Consider the following 18914-nt stretch of genomic DNA (forward strand, 5'->3'; position numbering starts at 1 on the left):
TTATCAATACAGATGCTGATTATATTTTTTCTATAAAGATAATGTATCTATATTTTAGCTGCGATCTACATTATAATATATGTACCAGATAACAAGAAAATAACGATATTATTTCTTTTATTTTATTGTATAGCGTATCCCTTCTGTGACTCCACGTGGAAAGTTGTATCTATCGAACAGTAGCTTTTCAACTTCATAACGATGTTGCATACTTTTCTACAGCTTGTTAATTGGCCATCTTTACAATTCGTCATTAGGACAAACATCTTTTCTTGATTGTAACAGATCGGAATCGAGACAGTTTTAATTTCTAACTTTGTCAGTTAATCATCTAGAACGTCCAGGCTTTCGTTGAAAATGACCCACTGCTGCTTTGTTTATACATGTGTTCTTGTATTTATTATTGGGTTACATATATACCAAAGACAATTAAATAAATTTAAATTACTTATACTTAGTATATTTGTAGGCATTGGGGAAAACTAGAATGTTTCTTTTTCCTTTTCCAATAAGTGAATTTCATCGCAACATATGCGGGAATCTATCTCTAATCAGACACGATTAATTGGAATCCAATTCGTTTTTGTCAGGCCATATCTATTTAACTCATGAACATAGACTGTCATTTATAAAGGTTAAACCTAATAAATGATTAAAGGTGTTTATATAAAATTCTTCGATACTAATGATACAATGGTGTAACTAACATAGTTTAATAGCCTTATAATGTTCGTACTTTTGAAGTTTCAAAAAGCATTGAGATAATGTCTCTGAATTCGACCAGATTGCAATGTACATATGGAGATTACAAAACAAGTCAAGAGTAAGAATAAGTCTTACGCAGGTCATTTTGCATTTAATTTGCATTATACACTAACTTTATCTATGTTTGCTCCCTTTTCAAGAAATAGTGTCACGATGTCTCTGTGTCCATGTTCTACTGCTGCCTTCACTGGATTTCCCTAGAAAAAAACATGACATGAAAAATGAAAACAAGAATAACTGTTATTTAAATACTGGTTTTTTTTCCTAGAAACTCCCATATAATTGTGATTTATGTTTCTTAATAATATGATTACGTACAATGTGACTGATAATCAAATAAACAATCAACTATATGAACCGCATGTATATGCTACAATCATCTAAAGTGGCTATAATTTACATATCGAAGCTTGTGCAGCATGTTATGCAGTAGCAAGATTTGAGATTTAATAATAATTCTGTTTTGTCGGGCGATATCTATTAAACTTGTAAGATTGAACTGGTGTTTTTTTAAGATTGTATACAATAAACCGATTAAAGGTGTATTAACAAAAATGATTTTTTTTTCGATTCCAACTATGGACGTGTTACTAACATACTTTCAATAGCTTTTTCACTTGTTCAGTTGCTAAAAGAGTGTAATCGTTCTGTTGATGTTCATAAATTCGACCAGATTTGAAATTTCCCTACTTAGAGTAACCAAAATAATGTCTGATCAACATAATAATTAAGCCATTCACATTTGCATCTATGCCAGCGTGTTTTAGACACTAACTTTATCTTGGTCGGCTCCTCTCTCAAGTAACAGTGTCAAGATGTCTTTTTTTCCCCTACGTGCTGCTGCCTCCACGACATTTCCCTAGAAACAGACATGACATAACAAATGAAAATATATGATTCACTGTCATTTAAATTTGTTTTTTTAGAAACTCCCATACAGTCGTGATTGTTAATGATAAACTAATTAAACGTGGAATATAGTCACATCAGAGTATCGACATTATCATTGTTCTACAAAATATACTCATGCATTAACATGTGGTCATTTTATACTAAAAGCGTTATTTTATGAAGGGGGGACGTCAATTGATATCTGCATCAACAGAGCAGCCAAGCTCACTAAAACGTACCCAAAAATCTCAAATTGCAAATGTAGAAAAAAAAACATTCAGTAAATCTCATTCTGTTGGATATTGTTATACTATATGCTATTCTGTACATCCGACTTCGATATTTACGCAGTGTCAGACTGTAAAAAATGGACACTTGGATTTTAGTTAAGAAAAAAATGAAATATAAAAAGAAGGTCACCTTGAAGTAGCTATGCTTTTGTTATATCTAACATTATTAACATTATAATGGCGAATATATACATCTTATGTATATATATGTAAAATATTTTGCTCATCACAGAGGACCTAGCGCTATAGACTAATCAGTGATAGTTTCTTAATAAAATTTAGGATTACTAGCTATTTGCTCATCTGATGTCGATGTTTTGGCTGAATACTGCTAGTCTCTTGATGTTGTTACTACAAGTAAAAAATCCTATTAATGATTCACTGAAACAAAAGATTGTGAAACAAATATGTAATGATAATTCCATCTCTGCACTTAGTTTACCTGCTAAATCTTAAATAAACACTAAGTGATTTCAATAAAACTCGTTATTGTTCGGCGCGATCTAACATACACTAACGCTTAAAAATAAACATAATAAACGGTTAAAGGTGTTTAAACAGAGCCTATTTTTATAAACCAGTGATACAGGTAGAACTAAACACATTTATCATAATTTTATAATGTGTGTACGTTTATTATTTAAATTCGTTTAAGAAATGTTCAGCTAATGTCTCTGAATTCGACCAGATTTGAAAGCACCTTAAGAGATATTACAGAAATAATTAATGACAGATCAAAACGACGAATGGGTCTTATACATTTTTTTTGCATCTGTGGAAACGTGTTTAAACACTAACTTTATTTACGTCAGCTCCCTTCTCAAGTACCAGTGTCAAGATATCTATGTGTCCACTACGTGCTGCTGTCTCCACAACATTTCCCTAGAAACGGACATGACATAAAAATGAAAAATATGATTCCCTGTCATTAAGATAGAAACAAAAACTCGCATATTATTGTAAAATATGTCTCTAAATAATAATACTGCAAACAATATGACTGACTTAAATAGACACATCGAAGTATCGACGTTACGATTGTTCTACAAATGATGACGTGATCGTGCTTAAACGCATGTTCATTCAACATTAAACTGTTACTTTTGGTATAACATTCGAAGCGGATAACATATGGTAACTCCGGAGACTGTTTTTACTTGTAATAAATCAAGATTATCCACATAGGTTGACAGCCATCTGACCGCTGGGAACTAGTTCCTTGCTAAAAATAGTTTCTTATTTTTCATTTTTTAATATTTAATTTTTAAGTTTTTATTTATATTTGGTAGTTATTCAACATCCACTAACTAACACCGGTTTTTTTAACTCTCCACAGAAAGACTAACAGAGGCAGAGTAAAGGTTATTGGATGACAGGTTTAGCATTATAACAAGTATATAATACTATTTTCATTAACTCTAGTTAAGTGAAAACGAAAGAGTATAAATGAAAAGAATACAATCCAATGCCAACATTAACATAAAAGAGTGTTTAACCGTGCAAATGTAATACGAAAAAGGGACCAAATGCACGATGATGAAATGGTTCTGTGCTAGAGACACAAAATATGACATAAAGATATGTATACAGATAAACAATACAATTCAACAAATATTAACTTCACTACATTTAAGTTTAAACAACTTTTTGTTTATTGTTTTCATATTTATGAAACGTTCTTTTTTCAATGACTATTCATAATTATTTATATTTGTTTTGATTATTGGAATATATAGATGCATGACGAGCCAATACAGAGTAAGAAAAAAATGGGTGAATATAGTTCTTCGTTTCTTTGTGATTTAATACAACTTGTTTTTGCCCGGCGATATCAAATAAGCTTATAAGCTTAAAATGGTGATTTCAAGATTGAATATAATAAACCGATTAGAGATGTTTAAGTAAATTGATGTTTTTTTCGACACCATGATATTTTAATGACTTAAACTCTGCACTTTTTTAGTTAAGAAAAATATATGTGTTCTGCTAATGTCCCTGAAATCGGCCAGATTTGACATTTCCCTACTTAGAGTAACCAAAATAATGTTCGATCAACATAATTAATTAGTCGTACACATGACGATATATAGAAACGTGTTTAGACAATAACTTTATCTAGGTCTGCTCCTTTCTCAAGAAGTACCGTTACGATGTCTTTGTGTCCTCTTTCTGCTGCTGCCTCAATGGGATTTCCCTAGAAACGGATATGACATAACTAATTGAAGATATGATTCACTGTCATTTATTTTTTTTTCTTAGAAACTCAACTCCCATACAGTTATGAATGTGTATGGTAAACTAATCTAACGTGGAAAACGACACATCGGAGTATCGACATTAACATTATTCTACACAATATACTCGTGCTCTAACATGTGGCCATGTTATACTGAAATACCACAAGCAGTTTTAAACCCTGTGATTTTTAGCAAAAATAATTTCATGTTTGAGGTGAGTTTTTCTGAATCTTTACCAAAAGGGGAAGACGTCAATAAATGTCTCCATCAACAGAACAGACAAGCTTACTGAAACTTACCCTACAATCTCAAAATGCACATAGAGAAATAAAAACAAACAATAAACACCAATCTGCTGGATATTGTGACGTGTATGCTATTCTGTTTGCAACATAACTGGACAAAACAGAAAATTGACCCTCCTTTTTAACCCAAAAATAAAGCACAAGTTTAGCTGGCAGTAGTTACCCGTCAGTATGTGGGGCAGTTGCAGGATAAAATTTCATATTTGCATTACATAATTTTATGTTGGATTATTAAACAATTAATAAGTGATTCAATTATAACTCTTTTTTGTCAAGTAATATCTACTTAATTCGTTGACATAGACTGACAATTTTTTTAATTAAACACGCTAAAGGTGTTGATGGTGTCAAACAAAATTCATGATTTGTTTTTGATGCTAAAGATATAAGTTTAACTAGCATAATCTAAATAGCTTTACAATGTCGGTACCTTGGTTTTTAAAGTATTAAGCTAATGTCTCTGGATTCGACCAGATTGAATTGTACTATTGGCAGATCAAGAGAGACAAAATTAAGTCTTACAAACTTCATTTGCATCAATAGAACCGTGTTTAGCCACTAACATTATCTATGTATGCCCCTTCTCAAGCAGTAGTGTCAATATGTCTCTATGTCCATTTCTTCCTGCTGTCATTTGAATAATTTCTCTTTCTTAGAAACTGAACTCTCGTATACTTATGATTTATGTTACTTAATAATAATGTTGCACAAACGTGGCTGATTATCTAGTAAACAATCAGGTATATGTATCACACGTGTATTATAAAATCTTCTGAAGTGGCAAAACATTTACGTATCGATGTATCGGCACTAAAATTGTTCCACAAATCTTGACGTAATCGTGCTTAGGTATGTGGCTATATCACACAAAAGGTGTTACTTCAAATATTGCATACGACCATACTGCTTGATTGTCAAATTTACAATCATAAATGTGAACAACACATATATGATCAAATAATGAAAAGTGACTAAAACATGCACATTGATGTATTGATTTCTTGATTTTCTATTTATATTGAACTAATTGAGCTCAAACACAAATTATATCAAAAAATGATCCCTGTCAAAAACCGTTCAAATGGGAAATTACTCTGATAAAATTGGATCGAAGTAATGAAAAACACAGAAAGAATTTAATACATATCCGCATTGATAGAGCAAAGTCGCTAACCGTATATTAACTACCAGTCTCAAATTGCACACATGAACACATTTTATATCCCTCAACGACGCTCATGGTGTAATAGCGGCATATTAATATTAATCATACTTGAGGAATTACGAATAACCCTATACATTTAGAAGCGTTTGAGAAATAAAGACATTTTATATCATATCGGAATTTAAGTAAAAATGCGAGCTTTCACTTTTGTCCATATAACGGGCTGTCAGTGATAACCTGATTCGTTTGCTATTCAGGACATCAACTTGTTCTAAGCTCATGGTATTTTCTGAGGTCAAAGAGTGAACATTTCGTTTTCAATTTTCAAGTGCTAATTAATTCAACATTATATTAGAAATGATAATTTTGAATTTTGTTTTTTGCGAGTAAATCATGGTAGTGATATCTTTAAAATCGAAGTAGGTATCTTAAGTTATGGGCTATGAGGGTCCCACATGCACCCCCAAATCTTCGAACTAATATGTTTCTGAACCCTTTTGATCCACTGTTTACAAATCAAAATGTTAGCTTTGCATAAGTTGGAATGAACTTCAGGTTATGACGTCATCAAAATGACCGTTATCTCGAATTTCACAAAAAGTGAAAATAGTCATTACATTGACTGAATTGGACAAATGCGATATCAATATGACTACAATAGAACAACAAATACATAACAAGACTATATCATCAAATATATGCAGTGATTTGTACGCAGGTCATGCAAATAGTAGGATTTAATTTATTTATTTTTTTCTCCAAATTCTGATATCTGACTTGACGCAGCAATTTTTTTTTCCAAAGAGCAAACTGTTAGTCCTAATCGATTTCTTTTATAAATCAGGAAAACAACAACAACAATAAAACAAAGTTCAAAAAGAAAGAACAATTATAATATAATATAATTAGAGATGCAAAAGAGAAGCATAGTTATATCATCATTAGGATTACAAAACATTATCGGGTGCGTATACTGGGCACATGATTGGTATTTTTTTCCAAACCGATGACACTACAGTTGCAAGGTGTATTAATTATTTCTTTAATATAACATTGGCTATTGACGAGTCATGTCGCAACAATTCCGAATTGAAATTGTCTGAATATCTATGTGGGACTTGAACTTTTCTAACATAATACATTCTTATGTTCGACATTTTGTAGACGGCTAGCGTCTCAAAATGATTTTTTACAGCACAACGCCAACTAATAGGATATCAAATTAAAATTCCAGTAAGCCTTGGTTTCCATTAATATCTTGACAGTTTTCGAAACGTTTTGTGTTGTTTAGAATGAGCACATATATTGTTTAATTACTGTGTATAACGTAAGGAAATGTCAGATGGTTACTACATTGTCGCATATGTCTTTCACTGGTGCTCAATGATAATCATTTTGCGTGTTTTCTCGCATATTCGCATATGTGTTTGTAATCTAGTAATCATAATCCAATTCGTCGAAAGTCAGAGTGTAGTCTTCGATGTCAATGAGCTGATGCGGCAGAACTTCCGCGGTTTACCACCATAGTTCCAGCTTGTCATCTTTCATCGTCCGTCTATGGCCAGAGTTCACACCAAACACATCGGATTCAGGGATGTGGGAGCTCTTTCAGCTTCCAACCTAATGATTCACATATCGTATATGCTGTTCCAGACTTCACCGGCATAACGAAAAAGACACCAGATCAACATTCTTTGAAGGGTTGGATTGGTTCTCTTTTATTAATATGAAGCACAATTCCTCATTCTTATGGACCCCCGGCGACCATAAATGGCAGAAATGAATCCGTCGAGGTCATAAATGAAGTATTCAGTTATGTTCCACTCTTTGCAAAGTCTGGAGAGCACGTTAGAGAACTTTATTTCTGAAGGGTCTTTAACGGTATGTACATCTGGCGCTGGTTGTGTCACATATGGTGTACGCGTGGAGACACATAAGTGCTGTGCAGTGGTTCTGAGTGTAGCCTGCCTTTGCTTATTTGCTCGGCTGGTATCAAAGATAATGACTATACCTTTCAAAAGGTCAACAGGTCGAAGAAGACTGTTCGGCCTTTAGATTCAGATGTAACATCGATACTCTTGTCTCTCCCATACATGCAGCATATAACATCTTCGGAATCTGCATCCCTCGCCCCCCGCCCCGCCTTTGATGGGACGCTGAGTTTCAATATCATTCTTTGCAGATAGGGATAACAATGCTGCTCCTGGAGTTTTTTGGCATTCGTTGGACAACTCCAGATATTACAAAGGAGAATACAAGGTGTAAAGCACTAATGCACCTCCGCGCATACACCTGATGTGACATATCCAGCACATTCAAGGGAGGTGAAATCAGACAATTAAAGACGAACCAGAACAGTCTATAGTTCGCTGCAAGTGATTTGTATGAGGAGAATAAAACATTTAATATTTATGACCTCGAGAAAGTCATCCGTGCCATCTAGGGTCGCACGAGGGTCCATAAGGTTAATGGATGATACCTCATACGGATTATGGAGTTATGTGCCAAGAAGGACCAATTACACAATTTACAGAATGTGGATCAGCTATGATTTATTAGCTCGTCGACATCAAAGACGCTCTGGCTTTCGACGAAATGGATACTGATATCTCGATTGCTCGGTCTGCCTGTACCAGCTACTAGATATACCGAGTCACTTCGTTGGATAGAGCAGTAAGGGAGAAAGCACGAACAATGGTAATGGTTATTATTGAGAACCAGTGAAAGAAAAATGTGAACGGTTATAATTTAGAAGCAGTGAAAGAAATATGTGACACTGTAGTAACATCTGACTCTATGCTTGTGTTATACATAGGTAATACACAATTAATGTGCTCATTTTCAACGACAAACGTTTTGGAAACTGTTAAGAATATTAACGGAAACACAAGCTTATCTTATGTTACATTTATTACACCATCAGTAAGTGTTGTGCTGTAATCATATTTTAGACGCTACTAGTCTACAAAATTTTGTACATGAACATGGATTATGTTAGGAACTGTGAAGTCCTACCAAGATATTCAGATGTCTTTAAATTCATTATTTTCTACTTATAAATCGGCAATAGTCAAAGTTCTATTTAAATTATAAAACTCCTTGTTTGGAGTTTGAAAAATAACAATCATATGCCCAGTATACGCGACCCGGTGATGTTTTGTAATCCTTAAATGATATAACAATAATTATATTTTGTATATATATATATAAAATTTATTGGTTTTTGTTTGGGGGGGGTGTTCTATTTGTGTCCTTGTGTTTACTATTTGATAAGAGGTCAAAAAACTGATTAGGAATAATAGTTTGCTAAAAAATTACAATATTTGAGCTTAAAACCGATTTATATCATGTCATGCATACATATCACCACATATATTGGATTATTTATTCCTGCTTGGTAATTGGTGTTCTATTATGTGGTCATTTTCATACCTTATTTGTCCAATTCGGCATAATAGGTGACGGCATAATAGGAGATTTATTCCAACTAATGTAATGTTAACATATTGATGTGTAATCGGTGGGTCATAAAGGGTAAGGGGTTTGGAGGTGCATGTAGGACCCTCCTAGCACATGGACTGTCTGTTTTTATTCTATTTTAAGATAAAATGTGAAAGTGCCTCATATTTGGAATAAAATGAAATATCCAGCTAACCGTATGTCACAGAATGGCCATAAAACGACCCAACCTGAGTTATACGTTATAAAACAGCAAGTTATATTTCGTTAAAATTGTTTTCCCTTGACCAGATTTTTTTAACAACAATATTTCATTTAGTCATTTTATGTGTAAAAACTGAAACGCAATAACATATTGATATCCTCGATGGAAATCTAATATACTGTATAATATTATGTTATATTAAATTAAAACGGATAATAAGACGTTTCTTAATGTATATTATATGTTACACTGCGGACCATGTTTTATCAAAATAAATGATTATTTTATTCATATCAGCGATAAAGGTGCAACGTCTTTTTCATATTTTACAACGTTTGTACTTTAATAGCTCGAACATTATAGTAAAAACATTAATGTCCATGATATCCCCGAGATTAAAAAAAATAAATATCCTATCCAGACAATTATTGTCATACACATGTCTTACATACGGAATCCCCCTGCAAACAAACATGATATAATCATTGGTTGATACGATTAACTATGATTTTATTAGATTTATTTTTTTTAAACAGGATCCTTCTTATAAATATAATGTTTGCCACTTAAAAATACAGAATGACTAATTGCCAAATTTACAAAAAGAAATATGAACCACATGACATATAATGTGTGTAAAACATATACATAGAGGTATGGATTTTATGATTTTATCATTTATAATCTACATTTTTTATAAGTTGCATTATGAAATGGATAGTGTATACCAAATTTACACTTATTATTGAAATTATTTAAGAAACTTCCACTGATTTGAAGATAAGTCAATGTCACACTTGTAACTGTTTTAGCGTGAGATGTCGCGTCAAAGCCGGGCGCTCGTTTTTCAAACTCGGGGTTGTACGCAAGAATGGCAGCGAAAGCAACGGTCAGTCAAAGTAATGTCTTATGTCATGCATAATGCATACACTTGCTGAAGTCGGGAATGCTTTTACAGAGTGCCCGATGTGTCAATACATATCTTCGTATCCATAGATCTTTTGTATGTGCCCAAACAAAACAATATAATCGGAAAATAATAGCACAAACCGTCTATGAGGCTGGGAAATCATCGATTGTTTTCTTCCATGAGACTCTACTAAACATGTTAGTAATTCGGGTCGAGTTTGCAAATAACAATACGTATTTACGTCAGTAAACACATGAAATACATGTACGTATACCACGTGTGAAAGGTTTGTATTTCTTTATACTTCTGTGTGTCTTTTAAAGTCGGTGCTGCCTGTATTATTGACGGTGAAGTGTAGAGTCAAATGCAACATTGTATTTCCATCATGTTTAATGTGTTATGCCGTAGAGGCCCAACACTCGATGTCTGGTTGTTTTGGTGATTTGGCTCAGCATGGCGTCTTTGTTGTTGTTCAATGACGATGGAGACCAATATTGTGTCGACGTTTTTTTTTTTTTTTTTCGTGTGGTACATTTTCCAATTATATACAGTACAGAATCATGCCGTGCATGACATCATTGATCCCATGCTAAGTGGGATCGTACTCCCAAGGGAGCGGAGACCTTGTATATCTGAATATCACTCATATCCCCATATATATTAGATACCAGAAAGCAGGAATGGCGAAAGATCACGATTCCCAAAATGATGTCAGTCAATGATTAAATAACAACTTCCTATATATGAAATAACTTCCTATTTGGACGTAATTCTTAGCCGATGTTCCTGAATCAAACTGCCTGAAGATATATTCACATTGGTCAATCATATCATCAAGCTTTATGTTGTATATTTCTTACTTTAACTTTAATCTTTAAATTACATTTTCATACCAATGCATCGTTATAGTACACACGTGGTAAAGTTTTCGCGTTCTTAATAATGCTTCAAACACAGAGGCTCTTGCTTTTCCCCAAACTACGGGCGCTCGTGATCGTGAACACTGCAAAATGTGTTAGGCGTGAAAAATGAAGCTGATGACAAATAATGATTTGGGATACTTTAGTAATAATGTACATGTATATGGCATTAAACACTATACGTTGTTTTCGTAATTGAACTGTTCTTTATTCAATCACACTCAGCATGGCTCGATCAGCGAGGCTGATTATGACCGGAAGCGTGCACGTGTTTCTTCAGGAATCATTAGAACGAAAGTGTTTTCTAAGGCTTGTATAGAATATTGATAGTGCAAAATAATTCAACCAACCTACAATGGTAAATGTTTAACTAGTCGTTGCATATGTACCAGTATCTTAGTCATGCAATGTATTTCTTCGTTGGTATAAGAAAACTACTTTCGTTTCATTTACCGTAAACTATATTAACCAGTATAAGTGAACATAAATGTGAGAGCCGGAAACGGGGTTTGTAGTCTGCTTACGATAGGTGAAAACTATTGATGATTTTGTTATGTTCTTATTTTGAAATACCATTCAATTCCGATATAAGAAAGATGTTTTTTTTATATTTTTTTCAGCTACTTTATTCCGTATAAGTTTGTTGTGTGAACCATTGAAGTCAGTATACCACCTACGGGATATCAGGGTGCATGCCCATTATCTTCACAATCATGTTATCGTAATTCAGGTTTACTTATTTATCAAAAAAAATGAAAATATATAATTAAAATGATTTAATACAAATCTTATCAGTTGGAACATAACGATAATATGTTGATCAAGGTAATGGACATGTGTCCGGTCGTAATAGTCATAAGATAAGGACAGTTAAAAACCACGTTCTGACCAAACCTAATGACAATATGTTTGAGTCGAATTCCGGATGAGTCGAATTATTTTCGTTGGTCCGTTGAATTTCGAGATAACGAGTTTCGACTGTATATTGATATGTATTTGACAGTGCATCATCTACATTTTTTTCGTTACCATATTGACATGACTAGTTAATAAAAAGAAGTTCTTCCATTGGCTGTATCTACCAATAAAGACAATATATAAACCGCCAAAGTCAAGGTAACAACAGAAATATAATTACATGTATAATATGCATTTTTTTTTTACCTAAAGTTAAAAATAATAAACTACACATGTACTTAATATATATGTTGAATCTTACCCAGGCTTTAAGTTTAGCATGACCGTACTTTTAGGACAAAAACAGGTATATAAGTGTATTTTGTTTCTTGTATTTTGGTTAAATGAACGTCCTTTTAACAGGCATGTCCATGTAAGGACGGCCTCCCATGTATGCGGTGTGTTGCGTGTATAAAGTGTGGATGTGTGTTTTGGAAGGTTGTGGTATATTCGTGTTGTGTCTTCTTGTATAGTGGAACTATTGCTCTTTTTATTGTGTCATACCACCGAAGCACGCCGCCGAAGACACCAAGCAACACACACCCCACCCCATCCGGTCACATTATACTGACAACGGGCGAACCAGTCGTCTTATTCCTTTAATGCTTAGCGCTAAGCAGGAGTAGAAACTACCACTTTTATAGACTATGGTGTGTCTCGACCAGGAGACAGAACCCAGAGCCTTCCTCAAAGCGGCGAGCGATCAACAAAAGGCCCAACGTCAAGTGATGTCAAGGGAGACGTTTGGAAGAAGAAAGTAAAGCAGGAAGAAGGAAGTGATAAAATTATGCATTTAATATAATACTACATATGATTATTTGAAAAGGAAGTAATCCTGACCTTGTAGATTGTCTGCCACTTTATCAAGTCATACATACAACAAATGCGATTAGATGATATATAATTAGAAACTATAGAAAATATACAAAGATAAAGGAAAAAATATTATAATAAGTTTAACATAATAATCCCTTTGACGAGCAGAGGACAAAGACGGAATCTAGCAACATCTAGCCATGATGTTCAAAAGAACGATACAGTGGAATCAGCTGGAATGGTCGAGATGTTTGAAACGCTAAAAGTAACAAAAGGTCACCCTAGTTTTAAGTGTTTTCAATCTGAAAACAAATAGAATCAATGAGATTGACATTAGTAAATGGAAGAGAACATTTAAGTTGGTATTCTAATTTAATACATGGACATTGATAAATTACATCGTTTTAAATGTCGTTATTTATGTGAAGTAAGTATACAATCGGGGTTATGATTTTAAGTACATAATCATCGTGGGTAGAAAAACATAGCAAGGTTCATCTTGCTGTGGAATGTACACATGCACATATTTAGATTGTTCTGTCCTTTAGTAGGATAGTTTTTATATAATGCAAAATAATTTTAGGACCAGAATCAAAATCGAAAGACAAAATAGTATGCATAACATAGACTGGTTGGTCATTTCTTTAAATACCCTCATATATGCCTTGAGTCATGATTTCCAAACGCCTAACCAGCTGTTTTGTTATCCGAAACTAAAAAATATATTGAATATAGTGACGTAATCGAATAAACAGTGCCGTTTAACGGCGTATTGGATTTGACTTTTGACCCGAATGCGTGTGTAAAAGGATAAGCTTGTTCATCCTGTCCCGTCCGCAGCTTCATCGAAAGTGATTCGTATATTCATGGAATTTGTTTCGTAAAAAAATGTATGTTATGTCACAAACACAAGATATCTAAATTATAATGAGAAGCTAACAAAATATACTAAAAAATGTCAAAACTTGATATTGTGTTGGTTGATACGTTTTGTTGATGAAAAAATAGGGAAAAAAGAATGAAGCTAGTGGTTTGGGAAAAAGCGAGAGCCCCTGTGGTTGAAGCCTTAATATGCACGCGAAAACTTTAGCACGTGGTATACTTACATGTAATAGTATGCAATAAGTATTGTTTTTCTAAACCCGGACCGAATTATGAACATGCCTGGTAGACTCTCAAGGAAACAAAAATCGATGATTTCCCAGTCCCATAGCCGGTTTGTGCTATTGTTTTCTGGTTATAATTTTTTGTTTGGACACATACACAAGATCTATGGACACGAATATATGCATTCACACGTCGTTAAAGCATTCCCAACATAAGCAAATGTGTGCATCTCTTGACATAAGAGATTTTTTTTACTCACCGTTGCTTTCGCCATCCCTTTTGTGTACAGCCTTTTTCAATATAAACTAGCAGTGTTTTAAGGATAATGAATGTTATAGTTATCATAGATGATATCACCAAAATTAAATTTTGCCTGTATATAGATAGAGCATTCGATATAAAAAAAAATATGTCGAATTAACACAATGTATATAAGTCGACCACAGTTGATTATATAGAACGTGTTTAGCCACTAACCTTATTTACGTCTGCTCCTTTATCGAGAAGTAGTCTCACTATGTCTGCTCGTCCACATGTTGCAGCTGCCTCCACGGAATTCCCCTAGAAACGAACATGATATAATAAATGAAGAATACGATTTCATCTCATTTAAATAATTGATGTGTCTTATAGACTGAAACTTCCATACAATTGTGACTTATGTCACTTGATAATATATTGCAAAAAGTGTGACTAATTATTACGATTTGATATATGCACCACATGCGTACATTAACATAAAGTCTCAAAACGCACATCTAGAAATAAAAAAAAAAAACATAATTATACATTTTCCACGGTGAGTTAGTTGCCTATAACAGTTTACGTATATTTTAACAATCACGAACAACAAATACTAGTAGGATGACACAAAAAGGATGTCACAAAGTGAATGAAATGAAGTAAGAACAATAACACTTTACCAAAGGTGAGGTAGTGAAATCTGCCCACGCTCCGGTTTTTATTTCAAATTTTGCAGTGTTATAGGTCTAGGTACATTTCTACTTTTTTACTCTTTTATTAGTATGAAGCACAATTCCTCATTCTTATGGACCCCCGGCGACCATAAATGGCAGAAGTGAATCCGTCGAAGTCATAAATGAAGTATTCAGTTATGTTCCACTCTTTGCAAATTCTGGAGAGCACGTTAAAGAACTTTATTTCTGAAGAGTCTTTAACGGTATGTACATCTGGCGCTGGTTGTGTCACATATGGTGTACGCGTGGAGACACATAAGTGCTGTGCAGTGGTTCTGAGTGTAGCCTGCCTTTGCTTATTTGCTCGGCTGGTATCAAAGATAATGACTATACCTTTCAAAAGGTCAACAGGTCAAAGAAGACCGTTCGGCCTTTAGATTCAGATGTAACATCGATACTCTTGTCTCTCCCATACATGCAGCATATAACATCTTCGGAATCTGCATCCCTCGCCCCCCCCCCCCCCCCCCCGCCCCCGCCTTTGATGGGACGCTGAGTTTCAATATCATTCTTTGCAGATAGGGATAACAATGCTGCTCCTGGAGTTTTTTGGCATTCGTTGGACAACTCCAGATATTACAAAGGAGAATACAAGGTGTAAAGCACTAATGCACCTCCGCGCATACACCTGATGTGACATATCCAGCACATTCAAGGGAGGTGAAATCAGACAATTAAAGACGAACCAGAACAGTCTATAGTTCGCTGCAAGTGATTTGTATGAGGAGAATAAAACATTTAATATTTATGACCTCGAGAAAGTCATCCGTGCCATCTAGGGTCGCACGAGGGTCCATAAGGTTAATGGATGATACCTCATACGGATTATGGAGTTATGTGCCAAGAAGGACCAATTACACAATTTACATAATGTGGATCAGCTATGATTTATTAGCTCGTCGACATCAAAGACGCTCTGGCTTTCGACGAAATGGATACTGATATCTCGATTGCTCGGTCTGCCTGTACCAGCTACTAGATATACCGAGTCACTTCGTTGGATAGAGCAGTAAGGGAGAAAGCACGAACAATGGTAATGGTTATTATTGAGAACCAGTGAAAGAAAAATATGAATGGTTATAATTTAGAAGCAGTGAAAGAAATAATGTGACACTGTAGTAACATCTGACTCTATGCTTGTGTTATACATAGGTAATACACAATTAATGTGCTCATTTTCAACGACAAACGTTTTGGAAACTGTTAAGAATATTAACGGAAACATAAGCTTATCTTATGCTACATTTGTTACACCATCAGTAAGTGTTGTGCTGTAATCATATTTTAGACGCTACTAGTCTACAAAATTTTGAATTTATGGATTATGTTAGGAACTGTGAAGTCCTACCAAGATATTCAGATGTCTTTAAATTCATTATTTTCTACTTATAAATCGGCAATAGTCAAAGTTCTATTTAAATTATAAAACTCCTTGTTTGGAGTTTGAAAAATAACAATCATATGCCCAGTATACGCGACCCGGTGATGTTTTGTAATCCTTAAATGATATAACAATAATTATCTTTTGTATCTATATAAAGTTTATTGGTTTTTGTTTGGGGGGTGTTATATTTGTGTCCTTGAGTTTACTGATTGATAAGAGGTCAAAAAACTGATTAGGAATAATAGTTTGCTAAAAAATTACAATAATTGAGCTTAAAACCGACTTATTTCATGTCCTGCATACATATCACCACATATATTGGATTATTTATTCCTGCTTGGTAATTGGTGGTCTATTATGTGGTCATTTTCATACCTCATTTGTCCAATGCGGCATAATAGGTGACGGCATAATAAGAAATCTATTCCAACTAATGTAATGTTAACATATTTATGTGTAATCGGTGGGTCATAAAGGGTCAGGGGTTTGGAGGTGCATGTAGGACCTTCCTAGCACATGGCCTGTCTGTTTTTATTCTATTTTAAGATAAAATGTGAAAGTGCCTCATATTTGGAATAAAATGAAATATCCAGCTAACCGTATGTCACAGACTGGCCATAAAACGACCCAACCTGAGTTATATGTTATAAAACAGCAAGTTATATTTCGTTAAAATTGTTTTCCCTTGACCAGATTTTTTTAACAACAATATTTCAATTACTCATTTTATGTGTAAAAACTGAAACGCAATAACATATTGATATCCTCGATGGAAATCTAATATACTGTATAATATTATGTTATATTAAATTAAAACGGATAATAAAACGTTTCTTAATGTATATTATATGTTACACTGCGGACCATGTTTTATCAAAATAAATGATTATTTTATTCATATCAGCGATAAAGGTGCAACGTCTTTTCATATTTTACAACGTTTGTACTTTAATAGCTCGAACATTATAGTAAAATCATTAATGTCCATGATATCCCCGAGATTAAAAAAAATAAATATCCTATCCAGACAATTATTGTCATACACATGTCTTACATACGGAATCCCCCTGCAAACAAACATGATATTATCATTGGTTGATACGATTAACTATGATTTTATTAGATTTATTTTTTAAAACAGGATCCTTCTTATAAATCTAATGTTTGCCACTTAAAAATACAGAATGACTAATTGCCAAATTTACAAAAAGAAATATGAACCACATGACATATAATGTGTGTAAAACATATACATAGATGTATGGATTTTATGATTTTATCATTTATAATCTACATTTTTTATAAGTTGCATTATGAAATGGATAGTGTATACCAAATTTACACTTATTATTGAAATTATTTAAGAAACTTCCACTGATTTGAAGATAAGTCAATGTCACACTTGTAAATGTTTTAGCGTGAGATGTCGCGTCAAAGCCGGGCGCTCGTTTTTCAAACTCGGGGTTGTACGCAAGAATGGCAGCGAAAGCAACGGTCAGTCAAAGTAATGTCCTATGTCATGCATAATGCATACACTTGCTGAAGTCGGGAATGTTTTTACAGAGTGCCCGATGTGTCAATACATATCTTTGTATCCATAGATCTTTTGTATGTGCCCAAACAAAACAATATAATCGGAAAATAATAACACAAACCGTCTATGAGGCTGGGAAATCATCGATTGTTTTCTTCCGTGAGACTCTACTAAACATGTTAGTAATTCGGGTCGAGTTTGCAAATAACAATACGTATTTACGTCAGTAAACACATGAAATACATGTACGTATACCACGTGTGAAAGGTTTGTATTTCTTTATACTTCTGTGTGTCTTTTAAAGTCGGTGTTGCCTGTATTATTTACGGTGAAGTGTAGAGTCAAATGCAACATTGTAGTTCCATTATGTTTAATGTGTTATGCCGTAGAGGCCCAACACTCGATGTCTGGTTGTTTTGGTGATTTGGCTCAGCATGGCGTCTTTGTTGTTGTTCAATGACGATGGAGACCAATATTGTGTCGACGTTTTTTTTTTTTTCGTGTGGTACATTTTCCAATTATATACAGTACAGAATCATGCCGTGCATGACATCATTGATCCCATGCTAAGTGGGATCGTACTCCCAAGGGAGCGGAGACCTTGTATATCTGAATATCACTCATATCCCCATATATATTAGATACCAGGAAGCAGGAATGGCGAAAGATCACGATTCCCAAAATGATGTCAGTCAATGATTAAATAACAACTTCCTATATATGAAATAACTTCCTATTTGGACTTAATTCTTAGCCGATGTTCCTGAATCAACTGCCTGAAGATATATTCACATTGGTCAATCATATCATCAAGCTATATATTGTATATTTCTTACCTTAACTTTAATCTTTAAATTACATTTTCATACCAATGCATCGTTATAGTACACACGTGGTAAAGTTTTTGCGTTCTTAATAATGCTTACTAATGGGATACTTTAGTAATAATGTACATGTATATGGCATTAAACACTATACGTTGTTTTCGTAAT

At 33.9% G+C, this 18914-nt stretch overlaps 1 protein-coding gene across 7 annotated transcripts in view; it reads right to left on the minus strand.

Annotated features, from left to right (window-relative positions):
- LOC138306722 (ankyrin repeat and SAM domain-containing protein 6-like) overlaps positions 1-18914 on the minus strand; it is an 80698-nt gene that overhangs the window by 19497 nt on the left and 42287 nt on the right. For 4 of the 7 annotated variants that reach the window (XM_069247185.1, XM_069247184.1, XM_069247188.1 and 1 more), the window contains 5 exons: positions 14505-14588; positions 4057-4140; positions 2745-2828; positions 1541-1624; positions 879-962 (listed from right to left, as the gene is read on the minus strand). In XM_069247185.1, coding sequence (XP_069103286.1) covers positions 879-962; positions 1541-1624; positions 2745-2828; positions 4057-4140; positions 14505-14588 — 420 coding nt within the window. The remainder of the gene's footprint in view (positions 1-878; positions 963-1540; positions 1625-2744; positions 2829-4056; positions 4141-14504; positions 14589-18914) is intronic. The other 3 variants (XM_069247187.1, XM_069247186.1, XM_069247189.1) reach the window with 3 other exon arrangements.

The sequence above is a fragment of the Argopecten irradians genome, chromosome 13, assembly GCF_041381155.1.
Source record: "Argopecten irradians isolate NY chromosome 13, Ai_NY, whole genome shotgun sequence".
Taxonomy (NCBI): Eukaryota; Metazoa; Mollusca; class Bivalvia; order Pectinida; family Pectinidae; genus Argopecten; species Argopecten irradians.